At 42.8% G+C, this 21300-nt stretch overlaps 1 protein-coding gene across 3 annotated transcripts in view; it reads left to right on the forward strand.

Moving 5' to 3' along the window:
* PATJ (PATJ crumbs cell polarity complex component) overlaps positions 1-17968 on the forward strand; it is a 325916-nt gene extending 307948 nt beyond the window's left edge. For all 3 annotated transcript variants that reach the window (XM_072649698.1, XM_072649699.1, XM_072649701.1), the window contains 8 exons: positions 97-183; positions 6129-6243; positions 7546-7583; positions 10205-10327; positions 11038-11142; positions 13963-14069; positions 15869-15992; positions 17480-17968. In XM_072649698.1, the coding sequence (XP_072505799.1) occupies positions 97-183; positions 6129-6243; positions 7546-7583; positions 10205-10327; positions 11038-11142; positions 13963-14069; positions 15869-15992; positions 17480-17626 (846 nt within the window). In that variant the 3' untranslated portion in view covers positions 17627-17968. The remainder of the gene's footprint in view (positions 1-96; positions 184-6128; positions 6244-7545; positions 7584-10204; positions 10328-11037; positions 11143-13962; positions 14070-15868; positions 15993-17479) is intronic.
* The last annotated feature ends 3332 nt before the right edge of the window (positions 17969-21300 follow it).

The following is a 21300-nucleotide window of genomic DNA, read 5'->3' on the forward strand; positions in this document are numbered from 1 at the left end:
GCCCCCTGCCCTTCCCCTAGTTATAGAGCTTTGACTCAGAGATGCACAGAGCTAGGCTGCAGCCTTTCACTGATGGTTTTCTTTTTTTATCCTAAGTGTGCTCAAGGCCTTGTGCAGCTGGAGATTGGAAGACTTAAGGCTGGTTCTTGGCTCTCTTCAAGGAAAACCTCTCAGAACAGCCAGGTGAGTAGTGACCTTGAAGGAGATTAATAGTAGCGGTGAGTGGGTGGGCTTCTCTAATTCAGAGGGAGGGGAGTGCTGTGGAAGGACTCCTGGAATCCCTGGCATATACTTACTCTGTGACCTTGGGTGAGTCATTAACCTTCAAGACTCTGGGCCAAATCTTTAAGACTAAGTTACAAAGCCAGTGCATCAGGAGAGGAAATTTCCAACAGAAATTCCAATGAATCATTCTGATAAAAAGAAAGAAAGACCCAGACTTAGAATCAGAAACCTGTGTTCAAGCACTAACTTGCTCTGTCATGTTGGCTTTCTTCTATTATAGAAAAGAGAATAATAATTCCTGCAGTACCGATGTCATTGAGTTTCCTGTGGGGACTGAATGAAAGATGACATTTGGGTTCACATAGCCAGCTTCTCACATGCAAGATGGAGGAGCAGTGTTCTGACAGTTATTCCTAGAAAGAGGTAGAGATTTTAGTGAACTGGAAACTCAGCATAAGTTAAGGAAAGGACATGGCACCCAGACAAAAAGACTCGTGCCATCTTAGAACTGCATTAGGATAACCGTAGTGTCCAGGGACAAAGTGTGGTCTGATCTAAGAAAAATATGGAAAGATTTGTACAAAATAATGAGGAGCGAAATGAGAAGGTGCAAGAGAACCTTGTATACAGTCAGAGGAATATTGTTTTAAGAACACCTTTGAGCAAACAAGTCATTTGGAGTATTTTAAATACCCAGTTCACTATAAAGGACACATGAAAAAAGACTGTCGGCGTCCAGAGAAAGATAAAGAAGTATATATGGAATAACTCTACAGGTATCTATACTTATTCTTCTCGAATGGTGGCTAATGGTGGACATCTCTAGGATGGGGTAGGGAGGGAAGAGAGAGGAAAAGTACATGATGACTTTGTGATATATTTAAAAGGAAAAGCAAGTTGTACATAATAGATTTATAGTTTCTTTTTATTATACTATGTTATGGAAATGCTTGTTTTATTCCATAGATTAAAAAATAAATAAGCGTTTTTAAAAAGGCACTCAAAGGAGGCCAACTAAGATGGTGGAGGTTTTGACTTCATGTCATCTAACCATAGATTGTAGGGGACTGGAGGGGGGGGGGGGTTGGCTTAGAGAAGACTCCAGGAGGGATGTGATGGTCATCTGCAAAGATTTCTTACACAGAAGAAGGAGCCCTCAAGCTCATTCTGCTCGGCCCCAGAAGACACAATAAGAGACAATGATGGGGGGGTTGCTAGAAGCCAAATTAGGCTGGATGTCAGAAAAAAAAACTTCAATGTGATTTATCAGTGAAATGGGTGGCCTCAGAAGCTAGCTAGTGAATTTCTCTTTCCTAGAGGCTCTCTGACTCAATTATCTTTTATTGGGCATTTTGTAGCAAGGATTCTTGGGCTGAAATGGACTGGAATTCCCACTCTGAAATTCTGTGATGTAACTATGAAAAATAATTATTATTATTATTCACTTATAAGATCATACAGGTCTAAGTCTGGAAAGGACCTCAGACTCCCTGTAGGAGAAGTCATTCACCTCTAGAGGAGGGAGCTGATGCCCAAGGTCACAGGGGCAGTAAACATCAGGCCAGGCCCTCTGACTGTTTCCACTGCATCATTCTGCCTCCCTTTTCCTTTCTTCTCTCTTGACAGAGCTTCCACTTTCCCAGTTTAATAACAGTGACTTTTAAAACCTCTGGCTGTTTGGATTTTTGTCTTCTATAAAGTGGGTTTCAGATCCCCTAGTTCCATATTATTTCAGTGAGGTTTAAGTGCAAAGGGATGGAAAATAAAAGCGAGGGGCTTATTAATTCACCGATTTTTCTGGTCCCTTTATTGCCAGCAAACATTTTCCTCGAAACACTCTCCTCTGCTCCCCAGTTGGGGCTGAGTTGCCTGACTGCATTTGGACACAGCTGTGTTTATTAAAAAGGTAACATCTGGTGGCAATTTGACCCTCATTAGCTCAGCATTGTTCTGGTCCTTCAATGAAATTTTGCCGTCAAGCTAACTTATGAAGAGCGAGGGCATTTAATGAGTCATTCTTGGGGGAGTGGGGAATGCCAGGTTCTCCCTGATTTTGTGGACTGGCAATACTAGCCGTGCTGGCAGGTATTTGGGCCTTTTTTGCAAGATTAAAATAAGCCTCATCTTAAAAAAACAAAAAACCCTTTGCAGTGCCGTCTTTCCCATGGCTGGCTCTGAATGCTGGTGGTAGACAGTTAAACTGTATGGCCTCACTGAAGAGTCCTTGCTGTACTTAGCCTGCTAATCCACTCCATGCTGTGCTTGGGTATAGACGGCCTTTTGTCTTAAGGCAGCAGAAGCTATTTTCAGTGAGAGGGTCACCCCATTTCCATGGTTATCAGCCTGCAGCTGTTTCTAGATGACTGTCTCGAGGACCCCCTTTATGGCCCAAGCCTGCTGAACTGAGTTTTCTGGAGAACAGGATGCGTATTTTGACAACCACAATGACTCTTGTATAAAAGAGATTCAATGGGGCTGCCTGCTCTCTTCCATTGACTTTACAGAGGGAATGAGCCAAAGTGGGCGCCATGACTCTGACCAGCCAAGTCAGAGAATGACCCGAGAAATTTTTGTGATTTCCTTGGTCAGCTAAACAGAACCAGGAGCTGCTGATGGCACTGTGGGCTTTTCACAAGGAAGTGTATACTTCCTGCACGAAGGCAGAAGAGACAGCTAGTCCAGTTAAACCATACTAACATTGGAATCTCAGACTTTGGAAGCTTTACGTTCTACTCAGCTTTGGATTCAAATCCTGACTATAATGCTTAATACATGTGTCATTTGGTGCAAGGCACTTAGCCTCCTCATCCTGACTTCCTCATTTGTAAAATGAAGGGGTTGGGATAGATAGAGTCACTTCTACCTCTAGGTGCATGACCTTGGGACCCAGTAACCTGGGAAGGCAGAGGAGGAGATTAGCAAAGTTCTGCCTTTCCATCCTGGGGCAGGGATTGGGGAGGAGGCATAATAACTATCTTCAAGTATTTGAGGATTATCACACCCTCAGAAGAGAGGTCAGAATTGTTCTTTTTGTCTCAGAGGGCAGAAACAAGAGCAATGGGTAGACATTTGAAAGAGGCCAGTTTAGGGCTGATAAGAAGATAAACATCCTAATAATTACAGCTACCTCAGAGTGAAATGAGCTAGTTATTATTATTAAAATTTATTATCCCCATTTTATAGTTGAGGAAATTGGGGCAGACAAAGGTTCAGTGACCTCCTACCCACAATTAGTAAGTGTCTGAGTCTGGATTTGAACTCAGGGCTTCCTGACTTCAGGCTCAGTGCTTTGTACACTGTGGCCCCGCCCAGCTGCATTTCTGGGAAACCATTAGAAATAATGAGTAAGAAAAAAAGTAATGAGTTAAAACAAAAAGAAATAGCATTTCTTGGTGGTGGTGTTCCTCTGACTTACTCCTGTCAGCAAGAAGACATGCCCTGATCTGAAGACAAGTCCTTTCAGGCATTTTCAGTGCTCAGTTTCCAGAACAATTCCTATGTGGGAAAATACTTGTGGATACTTATTAGGACATTTAGAAATAGTCTCCATAGACATAGAGTATGAATATGAATTGATTATATTGGTATGATTTCCAAAAAAAAGAACATAGGGGTAAGAAAGAAGAATGCACTGAGAGAAGGAGGAAAGGAGAGGTAGAATGAGGTAGATTTTCTCCCTTAAAAAGGAGTGCAAGGAAGAACTTTTATAGTGGAGGGGAAAATTGGAGGAGTGGGCAATGCTTGAACCCCAGTGTCATTGGAATTGGTTCAAAGAGGGAAGCATATATATGCATATATATATATATATATATATATATATATATATATATATATATATATATATATATACACTCAATTGTGTATAGAAATCTAACTTATCCAAAAGGGAAATAGTAGGGAAAGATGATGGAGGAGGGGGTTTAGGGGGGCAGAAATGATAAACGGGAGGGGAGATTAAAGAAGGCAGTGGTTAGAAGCAAAATAGACTTTTGAGAAGGGACAGGATAAAAAGAAAAAGAGAAAAATAAGAAAATGGGATCGAATGAAATACACAGTTATTAATTATAACCATGAATGTGAATGGGATAAACTCACCCACAAAATGGAAGTGGTTAACAGAATGAATTAGAAACCAGAATCCAACAATATGTTGCTTCCAAGAGACACAGCTGAAACAGAAAGACACACAGAGAGTTAAAATAAAGAACTGGAGCAGAATACTTCAGCTGAAATTTAAAAAAATAGGCAAGATAGTAATCATGATTCGAGACAAAGCAAAAGCCAAAATAGACCTAATTAAAGATGATAATCAGGGAAACTACATTTTGCTAAAAGGTACCATAGATAAGTAAGACCCAAAAATTTTACAGCAGATTTCTCTGATAAGGGTCTCATTTTTCAAACATATACTGAGTATAAAATTAAGACAAATTTTTAAAAATACAAGTTATTCCCCAGTTAATAAGTGGTCAATTTTCAGAAGAAGAAATCATAGCTATCTACAGTTATATAAAAAAAAATTCTAAATCCCTATTGATTAGAGAAAGGCAAATTGAGACTACTATTTTATTGTTTCTTGAAGTCTCATGGAACAAAGCTGGAGGGGATGGGAGAAAAGTAGGTACACTAATGAATTGTTGGTGGAGTAGTGAACCAGTCCCACTATTCTGGAGAACAATTGGGAATGATGCCCAAATGGCTAATAAAACTGTGCATACCATTTGACTCAGTAATACCACTACTAGGTCTGTATCCCAAAGAAAACAAATGAAAGGACCCACATGTACAAAAATATTTATAGCAGCTTTTTGGGGAATGGCCAAACAAGTTGTAGCTTTTGATTGTGATGGAGTGCTATTGTTCCTATGAGGAATGACAAGATGGGAGTTTCAGAAAAGCCTCTCAAGACCTGTATGAAATGATACAAAGGAAAGTGAGCAGAACCTGGAGATCATTGTACACAATAACAGCAGTGCTATGATGGTGATCAACTGTGAAAGCCTTGCCCACTTGGATCAGTGCAATGATCCAAGACAATTCCAAAGGACTCATAATGAAAAATGCTGTCTGCCTCTAGAGAGAACTGAAGAACTTTGGTACAAATTGAAGTATAATATTCTTGCTTTATTTTTCTTGCTTTTAAAATATATATGACTATGTGAAAATATTTTTTGCCTGATTTCACACATATAATTTCTATTATATTGTTTGCCTTCTCAGTGGATGGGGGTGGGGGCAGGAGGAAGGAAGTGAATTTAGAACTCAACATTTAAAGAGAAAAGAAGGTGATAAATAATCAAGGTTTGGGGGGCCATTGCCATGATATCCCCCTTTTCCCCTCCCCATCACATGTCGCTCAGACCCCTTCCCCTACCTATCTCCTTCACATGAAGACATGTCTCCGTTGCCATTGCAGACATGCCCGTGTGACCCATTCCATCCCAAAGTTTGCAGCAGTTGGTGTCCCACTGTCTTCCCCACTCTCTCCCCAACTGTTGGGGAACAAAAGAGGAAACATTGGAATGGATGCCAGTTAGAATGTTTGGCTGGCATTCTCTCATTGTAGGAGCCCAGATATGAGATCTCAGTTGTACAAGCGAGAAAGTTGAGGGCCAGTGAGGTTAAACAAATTGTATTAACAGTGAAGTAGCCATGCTTAGAGGCAGACTCGGGGCCTCCAGCTCCTACATCCAAGCCTCGTACTGCAGTGCCACATTGACCGACTAAGTGGTGTAGTGGAAAGAGCCTTGGTCATAGGAAGAGGAAGACTTTGCTCAGATAGTTAATAGCTATATTTCTCTCAGCCTCAGTTTCCTCATCTGCTAAATGGTCAACAGCCACATTTATTTTACAGGTCATCGTGAGGACCAAACTTTTCAATCTGACTACTTTTGTCATTGTAGATGAGTCAACACAGTGTCCGGAGCAGCTTTCCTCCTTCCCTGGCTCCCGTTATCACAAGCTTACAAAACCTGGTTAGCACCAAGAGGCCTTCGGATTCTTCCCAGAGAACCACAGGTACAGTTTGCCTCTGCCTCTATGAAGCTGGAGATGTGCAGGTCACCTCCTCACTGGGCAAGATCTTCACTTTGGTCCAAATCTCTGTAAGCCTTTGGACGTTGAGACCTATTCCTCTGGGTTCTCACAGGCCTACCAACAGTAAATAAGGCCAGAGAGTTTCAAATATTTCTTCCACTTTTATTAAAGCAGAGAAACATTTGGACCAGAAGAAAAAAAATCCCTGGGGTCTTGTAAAATAAAACCAATACATTAAAGCAGTTCACACAGAGAAAATGAAGAAATTGTAGGTCATTAGAAGCAGGTCAGCAGTCCATGCTTGAGGGGGAGGTTGGAAGGAGGGGAGAGAGAGAGAGAAGGGGGCAGGGAGGGAGGGTGGAAAGAGAAGGAAGGAGGGAGAAAGTTCAGTAAAAATGTAAAAGCAGCTGACATCTTAGCAGCTCCAGAACCCTTTATTCACATTATCACACTTTAGGCCCCCCTCCTCCTGCCCCATAAAATGGATACCCTAAGTGCTATTTTCCTCTAAAACTAGAACAGGTCACAGATGAGGCTTGAACTCAGGTGTCCCTGTCCAAGGCTGAACCTTTATCCCCTCCAAACTCTGCCTTGCCAACTGTAGACTATCCACGCAGACAAAATGAAGTCAATTGTTATTCAGCAGAGGCAGGTTGGAAGTTCACACTTGAAATCTTTTTAAATAGAAGAAAAAGGAAATGTGTTGTACTGGGTAGGCCAGCCTTCCATTCAGGATAGAAAAAAAAAAACATACCACTTTCCTATAGACAGAAAGGGTCCAGCCTCAAGGCCAGCTGGGCATGTTCTCTCCTTCCTCCTACTTCCGTGGCACACTCCATCAGCATCTGAAAGATCCAGGTGCAGTGATTATGGATCTGTCCATCTCTGACCAAACTACCCTCCTTGTAACTGCAGACACAGTCCATGGTTAATGGCTCCTCATTGGTTAGGTGGCAAATTGGATAGAGTGCTGGACCTGGAATCAAGAAGATTTGTCTTCCTGAGTTCAAATCCAGCTTCAGACACTGACTAGCTGTGTGACCCTAGGCAAGTTTTCCTCAGTTTCCTTATCTGTAAATGGGGCTGGAGAAGGAAATGATAAGTCACTTCAGTATTTTTGCCCAAAAAAACCAAAATGGGGACACAGAGTGAGATACAACTGAAACACCTGACCAACAGCAACCTTGGACTGTTGGAAGGTCCCTGGTGGTTTTCATTTAACATTATCTCTTCATTGAACAGTCTCAATTAAGAACATTAATTCTGTACTTCTTTATTTAATAGGAACTGATCCAGGCCCAAGGACGGTTGAGATCATAAGGGTAAGTCAGTCTCTTACAGCCATTGTAAGTCTCTCATGGGTGTCCTAAGGAGCATTTTCACAATTTGGGTGAACAACTCTTCTGGATCCCTCTTCCCCCAAATCAGAAATGGCCTCTTCCTCCTTAGACTTCACGTAACATTTTGCATTGCACCTCCCTTACAGACTTTCAGTGTCAAAATACCAAGGTTATCCCATGGATTTAATTTTATTTTTGTTGGCCTTGTAGAGAGAATATAAGGTCCTTGAGGACAGGGACATCCTTAGTTTTGTCTTTGTACTCCTAGCACTTAACACATAGTAGGCATTTAAATGCTAAGCAGTGCTTATTGGTTGAATCTCAGAGTTGGCAGGGACCTCATTGGCCATCTGTGCCTGAATAAGAATCCCCTCCACAATCTCCCCAACTAATGGTCTGCCGGCCTCTGCCTCAAGGTATCCAGTGGGTGGAAACTCACTACCTACCAAAGTAGCCCTTTCTACGTTGGGACCACTCTTGGCTTCTCCTATGATGTTCTAGATTATCCCTATCTGTATTGACATCTTACCTCCAGCTAGATAGATGGTAAACTCGATGGGGATAGGGAACATGTCTTCTCTAAACTTGTGTCTTCCTGACACCAAATACACAATTAATAAATATCTGTTGAATTTTTTAATTGAAAATAGGATGAACTATGATTTCCAACTCACTGTGATGTGTGGTCCCTTTATAAGGCAAAGCTGGGAGCTCCAAGGGTTGGGTGGGTCAGGCTGCAAGTTTGTAACCCAGGGAGGTAGGTGCTATTATTATCCCTATTTTATAGTCAAGGAAACTGATGTAGACAGGGTTTATACAGCTAGTAAGTGTCCAAGGTTGAATTCAAACTCAAGTCTTTCTGACTCGAGGTGTAACACCCTATCTTCTGCACCCATATGTTTATTTAATTTGCTTTGTATTACACCAAAACAGTATGATGTATGTGCAGAGCTTTACTTAAACTGCTTAAGGACAGATTTCAAGTCTGCTTGCACAGGGTCTTATAAGGAGAGGTCTTCTAGTCCAGGAATTATTCACCTTTTGTGTGTCTGAGACCCCTGGGGCAGTCTGGTGACACCACTTCCCAAAATGTGTAAGAAAAGATACTTAGTCTCTCTCTCCCTCTCCCTCCCTCTCCCCCTCTCCCTCTCCCTCCCTCCCTCCCTTCCTCTCCCTCCCTCCCTCCCTCCCTCCCTCTCCCTTTTCCTCTCCCTCTCCCTCCCTCCCTCTCCCTCTCCCTCCCTTTCCCTCTCCCTCTCCCTCCCTCCCTCTCCCTTTCCCTCTCCCTCTCCCTCCCTCCCTCTCCCTCTCCCTCCCTCCCTCCCCCTGTCCCTCTCCCTCCCTCCCTCCCTCTCCCTTTCCCTCTCCCTCCCTCCCTCCCTCTCCCTTTCCCTCTCCCTCTCCCTCTCCCTTTCCCTCTCCCTCTCCCTCTCTCTCTCTCCCTCCCTCTCCCTCTCCCTCTCTCTCTCTCTCTCCCTCCCTCTCCCTCCCTCCCTCTCTCTCCCTCCCTCTCCCTCCCTCCCTCCCCCTCTCCCTCTCCCTCCCTCCCTCCCTCTCTCCCTCTCCCTCTCTCTCTCTCCCTCCCTCTCCCTCTCCCTTTCCCTCTCCCTCTCCCTCCCTCTCTCTCCCTCTCCCTCCCTCCCTCCCCCTCTCCCTCCCTCCCTTCCTCTCCCTCTCCCTCTCTCTCTCTCCCCCGCTCATATTTCAATACCTTTAGTAAGCCCAGGTTAAGATCCCTGCCCCACAACGGATCTCTCTCCTTATATAACTAGTGAAGAAAATAGGTAGGGTTCAAACCTTGGGCCTTTGATTAGAAACTCAACATCTGTCTCCCTGTGCTCTCCCACCCTCTTATTTCACCAGAGTATCTCCTGAAGTTCAGCAAGTGATGTGAGCATAAGTAGATTTCTCTCTTTAAGGGAGTGAAGAGTGAAAAAGACCTTGGAAGAAGTAAAATATTAAATAAATAACTTTTAAAAAATAAGTCCAAGAGCTGGAGGGACCTTAAAGTCCCTGAATCCAGCCCCCTCCCTTTACAAAGGAGGAAACTGAGGCCCAGAGAGGTTAAATGACTTTCTGTGAGTCACACAGTTAGCAGCTATCTAAGGCAGGATTTGAGCCTAGGCTTTCTTCCAGGTCCAATGCTTACCCACAACCCTGTCTACTTCTCTAAATCAGCAAACAGTTGTTAAGTTCCTCTGATGAGCTGGGTACAGGTCTAACCCTAGGTGCTAGAGACACAAATAAAAAAGTGAGGTGTCTACCCACAGGACGCTTATGTCCTCCTGAATGATGAAACTGGGGCCCAGAGAAGGAAGGGGGGCTGCCCAGGGCAGCACAACTGGTAAATGAGAGTGCCAGCAATGGACCTTCTTTATTTTGGTATCTATCTTTTTTTTTTTAATTTAATCATTAATGGAGGGAAAAAGAAAAATTATACTCTATAAGAAACTGTGGACTCTTGTTATTCGTAGTTTATTTTAACAAAGACATTTAACTGCATACGTGTACACCTATGCACGGTTTCGTTAAATAGCAACACCTGGTACTTGGTCTCGGCACAGTCCCACTTAAAAGATCTTGCTCTTTTCTCCTCCCATCAGGAGCTGAATGATGCCCTGGGAATCAGCATAGCAGGGGGAAAGGGCAGCCCTCTTGGAGATATTCCCATCTTTATTGCCATGATTCAAGCTAGTGGAGTTGCAGCACGTACACATAAGCTCAAGGTAAGGAAAGAAGAAAGCATAGAGAATGACCAGTCCTAATTGTGAAATACAAAATGGCACCGGGATGGGGCAAGGCAAGAGAGGCAAATCCCAACGCATCCTCCACTGAGGGTTAAATCCATCACGGGCATCCTGCAGATCTTGGAGGATTGCTTGTATCAGAGTTTCCTGTAGGAAATCTTTTCTGCCTTTTTTTTTAATACTCCATTCAGCTAAAAATTGATTTTTAAATGAAAAGGGTTCTCCCTGTAAGGTTTTCCTCGACCACCAGAATCGAGATTTTTATGAAATTGTGCCTCTTACCACCTAAGCTTTACTTCGTTAGAAAAATAAGCCCGTGAATATTTGGCTTCAATGTTAGGGTTTTATTGACCAGCCAATTTGCACCCCCCAACTCTTATCAGCAGGTGCTCGTCTGCAGCCTTACCATTAGTAGATTACAAAAGCAGTCTACCAGGTCATTTTTCCATGTCACAGACTTAATAATAAAATCTAACCCCCATCTCATTTCTCTGATGGGTCTGCAAAAAAAATTCTTTGTAATCATAAAAATTCCTTTTACTTCCTTGAACACATATTCTCAGGGGGGAATATAGAAGCTACACAAAAGCCACGTATAGGAAATACGACTTCCAAAGAATTTCCAGCATTCTCCTCAAATTTAATTTTTCTCAAATGATAGTCATTTCTTTCCACTTTTGTCCTTCTAGGTTGGAGACCGGATTGTCAGCATTAACGGGCAACCTCTGGATGGACTGTCTCATGCTGATGTTGTTAATCTACTCAAGAATGCGTACGGGCGCATTATTCTGCAGGTACAGTGATAAACGGGCCAGGCAGCTGCAATAGGTAGATAAGTGGCCTTCAGAAAAGATTGAGCGTCACTGGCAGGAACCAGCATGGCGCAGCCGGGAAGCTGCCGCTGTGAATGATGCCGGCTGAAAAGCAAGAAATTATTATTTTTATTCAAAAATCCCTTAATGCCACCCATCCGGGCCATGAGCACGATTTTCCAAAAGCCTAACTAGGGGAGAAAAATTACTCTCCGCTACGCGTGATAAATCAACAAGGCTTTTGGCTTCCAACGTTCTTTTGTTAACCCAGGTTGGCTGGGAATGGGAAATGAGTTCTTTCCTTACGCCCAGACACTGTGACTGAGCTGCCCCATGTATTAATTTCCTCCGCCTTGAAAAGGAGGGAGGAAGCGTAATGTTCATTTTCTGTAGCCTGAATAGTTGCCCACACTTTAACTTCCCAGTAGAGAGACGTGATCGAGCAAAGCAGACAATTATTTATCAGCCTCGGTAGCCCCAGGGTATTGTCAGAGGGGGAAATGTACTGGGAAGTAAAAGTCGTTTCTGCTGTTAATTACCTCTCCTTTTATTTCAACATTTCAAATTTCTACAAGATGGAGCCCGTGCAGGAACGGAGGGGCAGCAGCCGATTCCAATGAGGCACCCCACAAAGGCCAATTATAATTGCCACACTTCATCAGAAGCAGCACAATAGTTTTATAGGCTAAGAAAGAGCCAAACTTGTTATTTTGTAACTGTAATGTTGAAAGAATGGGTAGGTGGTTATGGCTCATACCAAAATAGTTATTTTTTAAAACTAAGTTTTCAAAAGTCTTTTATTTGAGACTCAGTCTAGTTTGTCCAACTATGTAATGTTTCCAGATGAGATTTACTTAAATGATTGGAAATGCTTTTTCCTTGAAGGGACTGTTTGTCAGATTGTGTTCTAGGTACTGCATTTTAGAAAGGATGTGGAAAGCTTGAGTGGGTACAAGAAGGGTAGAGGGCATGCTAAAGTGACTAGAGGCCTTGCTACCCAGGAATCAGTCAAGCAACCAATCAAAAAGATATTTATTAACCATCAACTGCAGACCCTCCACTGTGTTAGCAAGCCTTGGACCCAAGTGAAAGGGAGCTTGTGCTCTAATGTGTTCTAATGGGGAAGAGAACAAGAATGTGCAAAATATATCCAGAATAGAGAACCTTAGAGGGTAAGGCATGAGCAGCTTGGGGATGGGGGGAAGCAGGGAAAAACCTCCTGGAGAAGAAGGCCTTGGAGCAGAGTCTGAAAGGAAGCGGAGATCTAAGAGGCAGAGTTGAGAAGGAAGAGCATTCTAAGGATGGGAGCTAGACAGGGGAAGGGCACAGATCTGAAGGAACTTGGATGTTTAGCCTGTGAGGGCATAGCAACTGTCTTCAGGGATCTGAATGGCTTGGTCTCAGAGGGCAGAACTAGGAGTGATTGAATGGGAGTTTCACAGTGCCTGGCACATAGTAGGTACTTAAGAAAGGCTTGTTTTCAACTCCCTCTCTCCTTTCCTTCTTTGCTTCTTTCCTTGCAGAGATGAGTTAGACTTGATGTGTGGGGTGAGGGGGAGGGGGATTAATTATTAGTAGTACAACACATTTATAAAGCACTTCAAGGTTTGTAAAATGCTTTCTTTATATGTATTTATATGTATATTATCTCATTTGACCAGGTATTGTTATTATCCCCATTTTATAGATGAGGAAACTGAGGCTGACTGAGGTTAAGTGACCTTCCAGACCCACCCCCCCATCCCCCTATTGATTATCTCCAATTTATTGTGTATATAGCTTCTTTGTGTGTGGTTGTTTTTACATTGTCTCCACAATTTAACTGTGCCCTTGTTTAGGGAAGGGATTGTCTTTCTCCTTTCTATGTGACCTTAGCACTTAGCAAAGTGTCTGGCATATGTAATAGGTGCTTAAGAAATGTTTATTGATTGATTAGGAAGACCTGAGTTCAAATTCAGACACACTTGACACTTACTAGCTGTGTGACCCTGGACAAGTCACTTAACTGCTGTCTGCTTCAGTTTCCTCAACGGTAAAATGGGGTATTAATAACAACACCTACTTCCTAGGGTTGTTATGAGGATTGAAGGAGTTAATGTTTGTAAAATGCATCTCAGATCTTTAAATACTATGTAAGCAGCATGTTACTATTGTTGTAGCTAGTATTATTATCATCATCGCTTTTATATTGAACTGAAATCCTCCTCCAGGACCCATGATGACTTGGGGGTGACCTGGATCCTCAAAGGCTAGGCCATGAAACACAAGTTCCAACAAGCTGGAATCAGTGGGCTTGTTGAGAGATTGTCTATTCTCTGAGGTCCAGCCTAGCCAAGTTCGGAGAAGCTCATTACCATTACCCTCTGGATGCCTTCCAGATTATCAATATCTTTCTTAAACTATGGCTTGAGGAACTGGACACAGTTCTACAAGTGGAATTTGACCTGGTCATTATATAGCGAGACCAAGACTCCCATAGTCCTGGGAACTGTGCTTCTTTTAACGTCCCCAAACATCATGGTAGCATTCTTGACTGCCCTGTCACCCCCCATGTGTCCTTGAACTTGCATTTCTCTAAAACCCCAGATATAGGGATTCATGCAGATCCTCTCATAGGGAATGGAGGGGTGCAGAGAGATTTCCCAAGCCAACAAAATCACAAAACCTTGAAGCTGTAAAGGCAGACAGTGGAGAACACAAGGGGTTGTTGCCATGAGCATCGCTGGTCCATGATTTTTTCTTAGTCCTATAGTGGAACTCAGATTTGACTCTGCTCACACATTTCTACCTTTCTCCCTGTAGGTAGTTGCTGATACTAATATCAGTGCCATTGCAACTCAGCTGGAAAGCATGTCTGCCAGCTACCACCTTGGCTCCCCTACTAGCGACCACCATCCAGATGACCCAGAGTAAGTGATCAAGACTGACGTATACTGATTATCTATACTGGCAGAGTTCAGGGTTATATTCAGGATATACCTTTTCCAGGCTCTAGAATATATAAGTACATGCATGATGACATAGATAAAGCAATGGAATTGTTGCCAAGAAATCCTGGGTCAAAAGTTTATTGTTGATGCATACTAACTGTATAACTCTGGGCAACTCACTTACCTTTCTGAGTCTCAGTGTGCTCATCTTTAAAACAAGGGGGTTGAACTTGCTGGCTATGGAGGTCCCTTTCAAGCTCCTTGTCTCTGATCCTATGATCACCACTGGCCTGGCAAGATGAGTGAGAAGTTATCAAAAGAGGAACATACATAAGGCTTTCTGTGACCTGTAAAGAGCTATATAAATGTTGGCCATCATTAATGAAAGGAACAGCCCCTTTTCCTTCAGTGACTCATGTTCTTCTCATTTTCCAATCATCCTGAGTCTGATCTTGAAGCCACAAGACAAATGTATCCAGTCAATCCTTTTTTACACCCTCTTTTCATCATTCTCAACACCATGATTAGGAGTTCTTTTATGAGTGATAACAGTAGTACTATAAACTGGTGAGCTTTAATCATCATGGTCCAGAGAAAGAGCATGTACTCTGGAATTGTAGGACCTCTGTTCAAATCCTGCCTGTGAGGCTTATTAGCAGTATGCCCTTTGGCACCTCATTTTATAATCATCATAGTCCCAAGAGCTAGCATTTCTGTTTCGGTTTGCAGAACTCTTTATAAATATGATCTCATTTGCTTCTCGCAATAACCCTGTGAAGCAGATGAAGAAATAGACCCAGGGTAAGTGATTTGCCTGGGGTTACACATCTACCATATGTCTGAGGCTGAATTTGAACTCAGATCTCCCTGACTCCAGACCCAGCACTCTGTGTACCCCCAGCTGCCTCTAACATAATACAACAGCTCAGATAATATCCACCAAGAGGTTACTTAAAAAGCAAAGCAAATCAGGCATGACAGAGATCTGTCATTTCTACACAATCCTTGTTTTCTCTTCTCTGTGTATATGGAAATCCCCATTTCATTTGATATCTGTTATGTCCAAAATAAAAATAAAATATTTTATAAATAAGAGTAATTTTAATATTTTTCCCAACTCTATGTAAAACAGTTTTTAGCATTTGTTGGTTTTTTTTTTTGTTTTGAGTTTCAAATTCTGTCCCTCCCTTCCCCCCTCCCTGAGATAGTAAGCAATCTGATATAGGTATACATGTGCAATCTTGCAGAATAGAGTAGTTTTTAAAGTGATAAAGGTCTGGAGCTTGGGCTCCAAGAAGAATATGATCTTCTCATATTTGTGCTCCTGCCTGCTGAGCAAACAGCAAGCCAGAGCTAAGCAGCTCCACAATGGGATACCTTAAATGGGCATCATGACTCAGTTTACCTTCTGGAGTTGGAAAATTGACCTACCTAGCGTGGGTGACCTAAAGAGAACCTCAACCTACTTTTACCTGGTGGATTTAATCCATCCTGAATATCCTGTGACCAGGGAAAGGGAAAACCTTCGGGTACATGCAACTCATGGCCTTCAACCAATGACAGATAGGAAATGCATTCAGGTGGGTTGAGAGGGGTCTCCCAAAAAGTCTGACCACTCACGTAAAAAGCTCTCTCCAGTCTGTGTCCGTAATGGCCATTAAAGCAAGAGTCTTCAGCATCCCGTCTTCCTTTTCATGGTGTCCATTCTTTAAACAAAGTACACTTTTTAAAATTAAGTTAATTAACAACTTTCCTTCATTCCTTTCTTGTGCTTCCAGAGCTCCTCAGCCCAAGATGATCGCTTTGGAGAAGGGTTCTGATGGGTTGGGCTTCAGTATCGTGGGAGGGTATGGAAGTCCCCATGGTGACCTGCCGATCTATGTCAAGACCATATTTGCAAAGGTATTTTTCTTTGTTTTTATGTCATATATGGGTTTTTGAAAGTCAAAGGAGCCTTGGTAAGATGCAGAATAATATTGTGTTTTACCTTGGAGCAGTATATTTGTCCTAATCATGGATCATAGACTTCGAGAGAGAAGGGAACTCGGAGGCCATTTAATGCAAACTCCTCATTGTACAGTTAAGGAAACTGAGGCTGGGAGGAGTGACGTGCCCAAGTTCACACAGATAATAAGCATCAAAGGCAGGACTTGAACCCAAGTTTTAGTCTTCATAGCCAGCATTCTTTCCACTGTGCCACTACATCTGGAAAAATCTCACCATCAGTGTTGGAGATAAGGTTTTACAGAAATCAGATTCTTCAGATGTGGAAGGGACTCTCCATCTAGGGAGGTGGCCATCTGGTACCTACACAAGAATCCCCCCAACAAGTGGCCAGCCAGCCTGGGCTCGAAGCCCTCTAGGGAGGGGGAGGCTACCGTCCTTTTAAGGCAGCCATGATCCCAAATCACAGTTCAGCTTCTAACACGTGTGTGACCTGAGGCAAGTCTCTTCATTTCCCTAGGCCTCAGCTCCCTCATCTGTAAAATGGGGTTGAGAATTTGGACTAGACAACCTTTCCCAGCTCAAGAGTTATGATCTTCTGATTTCTTTCTATCACTATGATTTCTTTCTTCCTTTTTTTTTTGCGAGGCAGTGGGCTTAAGTGACTTGCCCAGGGTCACACAACTAGTAAGTGTTAAGTGTCTGAGGCTGGATTTGAACTCAGGTTCTCCTGACTCCAGGACCAGTGCTCTGTCCACTGTACCCCCTAGCTGCCCCCTAGCCACTGTTCCTACTTCTGCCCTCTGGAGTTGAACTCATCTGATCCCTCCTTAGCAGTGACAGAAGCAGTTATCATGTCCCTTTCTTCCCTTCCTCAGACTTTCTTCATCTATCATGCACCCAAGACCCTTTTATTGGCCTCTGTATATTCTTCATCCAGTCAATGACCTCCCTCAAATGTCATGCCCAGGAAAGAGCATTTCTCTCCCTGGACCCCATATTCCTCCTTGTTTTGCAGTCAGCAATAATGCTGTACTTGTTTATAGCTCCTGAAGGTTTGCAAAGTACATGCCGAACAGAAACCTCATAAAATGAGGGTTCTTCCCCTTTCTGCAGACATGAGCTCCCCGCTCCCCATAGTCTGGTGCATCCTAGAGACCTTCTCAGAATATGGTTTGTAAATGTGTAAAATAAAATACATTGAATTACAAAGGAAACCAACTGTAGCAAAATACAATTATTAAAATGTTTTTCAAACATGTTTTTCAAACATATTCCCAGGCCTCATCCTGGAATGCCCTCACATGTTCCTAAAACCTACAGCCCAAACCCTGCTATGATCCAGAGCTCATAGTCCTATAATCTATATACATGTAGGCTCTAAGAGATTTAGAAGTGAAAACCTCGAGCTGGCCAGGTTGGTGATGGTACCTTCTTGTTTGTAGGGAGCAGCAGCAGAGGATGGCAGACTGAAGCGTGGTGACCAGATTTTGGCTGTTAATGGTGAGGCCCTGGAAGGCGTGACTCATGAGCAAGCTGTGGCCATCCTAAAGCGTCAAAGGGGAACTGTCACACTCACAGTGCTGTCCTGAGCTTCAGCTCATTGTGTCAAAGTCGATGAGGCTGCTGCTGCAGCGGTGCCAGCAGTGGCGGCAGCGGCCAAAGCTCTGTACTAAGACACAGCCCTGGCTGGAATGATAACCAAGCACCAATTAACTTTAGTCTTCAGTCTGATTCACATCATCTCCTCTATTCTCAGAAGAGATTCGTGGTTTCATCTACCTGTAGAAAGAAATCTTCTCTGACCGTCATCATCATTATCATCTCTGTCCTCCCTCTTCTGTCTCTCCCTCCCTCCCTCTCTTTGCTCCTCTTTCTTCCATTGATGTGGTGAACTTCTCCAATTGAAATAAACCTGGACCTTCCTACCTTTATTACTGGAGGGTCAACATCTTATCCTTGATTTCTCAGCTAAGAGCTACACCTGGAATTAGCAAACACAGTATCACCCACAGGATGAATGATGTCGTTAGAACACAGCTGATAAGCAGAACCAAACACCAAGTGACTTGTCATCTCTGTCCTGATTCACTAATGCTAATCATTTTTACAAGGAGACCAGAAAACATTAGCGATATAATTAAATTACCAGCATTCTAAATGATAAAATAGCAAATTCTCCTACGGGACTTTATCTGTACTCTTCTCATTAAGTCTTTACCATTGAAACATGCCTCCTATTTGGCCTTTGTGAGTTAATCTTTGACAATTATAATGAGTCAATTTGCAGGCTTGAAGATGAAAATATGGACAGGCTTCTGAAAACCATCCCCCAGTTGTTTTCTGAGCTGTGGAAAGACCACTTCTGAAATGCATCTTCAGGAGAGAAGACCGGTTTTCCAAATATATTGCTTTGTTCAGCTGGTGCAGTTAAGATTCATGTTCTGAATATCAACAAGGCAAAATTCTATTGGGGTTTCCAGAGTTCCCCTGGAGTTCATCTCAACTCCCATTTCAATGCCACTGTACTTCCACCAACCCACCCTGGAAGTGAGGGCTTCCCCACCCCCAGCCCTGACCAGCTCTGTGAGTTGTATCACGTCTGTAGCATGTCAGCTGCTGGGACCAGTTGCCTTCCCTTTATGGGAAGGACAGGGCCAGAATTCTTACTCTTTTTGTTCTCTCCACATCAATCATTCTGTCTGGGCAGATTGTAGGGACCATGATTAAGGGATGCATGATGCCACCAACTGATTTAACAAACAAACTGGAGGTGGGAGGGGGGAAGGACAGTCATGCTTTGCTCATGTCTTCCTAGCTCCAGAGGGGCTACTCCATTACAAGAGAGTTGCACGCCATGGAATGCAAATTCAAAAAAAAAAAAAAAAAGAATGAAAGAAAAACAGGAAAATCTTTCCAAATGGTCCTGCACATTATTACCAGAGGGTTGGGGGGAGGTGGGAGGCTGTTTGTCTGTGGATGCTCTTGGCTGCCTGTCAAACTCTATAATAAGTGTAGTACCAAGGTCAGTGATTAGCGTTATTTAACCATAACACGATTTTGTAAATGGTCAGAAAGTCATAAAAAAGCAAATTTTATGGGCTCTAATTTAAAATGTTATTTAATAAGGATAGATTTTAATGGAAAATCCTCTTTGAATATATGTAATCACAAAGTGCATTAACATGTTGGAATATCACATGGCTATTCCAAAGCATAGAGTGCCTGAATTTTATGTCCGAAATGTCTTTGGTGTCTGGTGGTGATTGCTTTTCAAACTTCTAATGGATTTCTGGCTGCACAGTGGTAGTCAGAGCTGGCTGCTCAGTGCATTAAAAACAACAGATTCAGGAACCTCCAGTACATATGTGTGTTTGCAAGAGACCCTCCAGCCCTTAGCAGGCCTGAAACTTAAATATGCACCTTGAAGAAATCACACTGGAAAATGTGACCTCAGCAGTCTTCCCTCCTGGTCAGGATGGATGATTGCCAGGGGCACCTTTGGGACACTGCAAGGTCTTGGGTTCTGATCCTCCTCCTTTTATGTGTATGCCTATAAAAGGAGAGAAGAAGGAATGGAGACCCTTCACCCTTGTCACCACCCAGGATGGGTAGGTCTTCTGCTCCTTGTAATTTGCACTTTCTCTCTATGTTACGTATGTACCTGCCAAATAAAAAAAAATTTACATTGCAACTTTCCAATAAGCCAGTGATGGTGTGTGGGGAAGTAAGTGAATGTCCTTCTCACCTGGGAAGGACCAGTTCTGGAAGGAAGCCACACTTTGGGTTTTAGCCAAATCATTTGGGCTTTTGTTTAAAGAATAGTAGTAATTTGGAAGAGGAGGGTCATGGGAAACAAGCCGTGAGATGCAGCTGCTGAATGTGTATGTATATTATTGGATCCAATGTTTTATGACTTCCAAAGATTCTAAATAAAGATTTAGTTGACTAAGGAGTTGCAGGAGTGTTCATTGTTTGTGGATGAAGAGAAGAAGGAGAGAGAAATGGAGACAGAGATAGAGAAGGGAAGTTGGAGCTGGGGACTTGTCCTTCGGATAGAATATGAGAAAAATGAGATAGCAGTGATAACCATCATTTCTATGTATTTCCTACCTACATGGTGAGAGCAAGTCACTTAACCTGACAATAACCCACATGTATTTTAAGGTTTCCAAAGCACTGTACGTATATTATCTTATTTCCTCCACACACAACAATTCTGAGAGGTAGGTGCTCCCATTAAGCACCTTTTACAGATGAGGAAACAGCCTTAGAGGGATAAAGTGACTTGCCCAGAGTCACCTCTAAGGTCTGAGGTGGGATATAAACTGTTGACCTGAAAACTTGGTTAAAGAAAGGGCAACAGGCTAAATGCATACATTTTATGATTTAATTAATAAATTCCCCATGAGGATAACAGTTACGTAGTGCTGTGGAGCCAGGATCAGAACTGGCTGACTTAGTACAGAAATTGACTGTCTTAAGTACATTTTGCCATGAGAAAGGAGTTCTCACATTGTAAACACATTGTAATTGGGTTTTGTGATCCCAGGCAATGGGCATCTTCCTTCCTTAGCATGCCTTTGTGATTCAAGGTAAGGAAAAGTCCCATCACCCAGATTGCAGACATCCTGTCCTAAACAGGCCTTTGAAATTGTTTATTCACAACCCAAGGTGTAGGCATCCTCTAAACAAAGGAGACTATTAGGTCCAGACTCTTCTTAATTCAAACTTTGGCCCTTATTAAAGTCTAAAATTTATATTAAATATTAACAAAACTTAAGTCTTAGTGACTGCATTCCAGGGCCATAGGCGCTAGCCACGGTGCTCCTCCATTGTTTGCTAATGGGGAGAGGTAGATTTCTACAAGGCTTTGAGCTCCGCACTTTTAGCTGGGACTTTGCAAATAAATGGACGCTCACGTTGGAAGATTAAGGTTTGATGAGACCAAAAAGTTAAATAAATTTAGTGATAGTGTTTGTTTTGTTTTTAGAGCATATAGCTTTGGCATGGACAGAATGTCGGTGAAATTGCCTATTCCTATTTTAATCACAGAATTTGAGATTCGGCAGGAACCTTGGGAGCCAATATACGTGACAGGAATTCCCCCCAGAATGTGCCCTACAGGTGGCTCTGCAGTCTCTGTCTGAAGACCCCCGGTAAGGAAGAACCCACCAACCTTCCCAAGAAGCTTGCTTCACTTTGGGACAGTTTTCTTCATTAGGAATTGTTTCCTCACGTTGTGATAACATAAATTTACTTCTTG

Source organism: Notamacropus eugenii, chromosome 2 (genome assembly GCF_028372415.1).
Source record: "Notamacropus eugenii isolate mMacEug1 chromosome 2, mMacEug1.pri_v2, whole genome shotgun sequence".
Lineage (NCBI taxonomy): Eukaryota > Metazoa > Chordata > Mammalia > Diprotodontia > Macropodidae > Notamacropus > Notamacropus eugenii.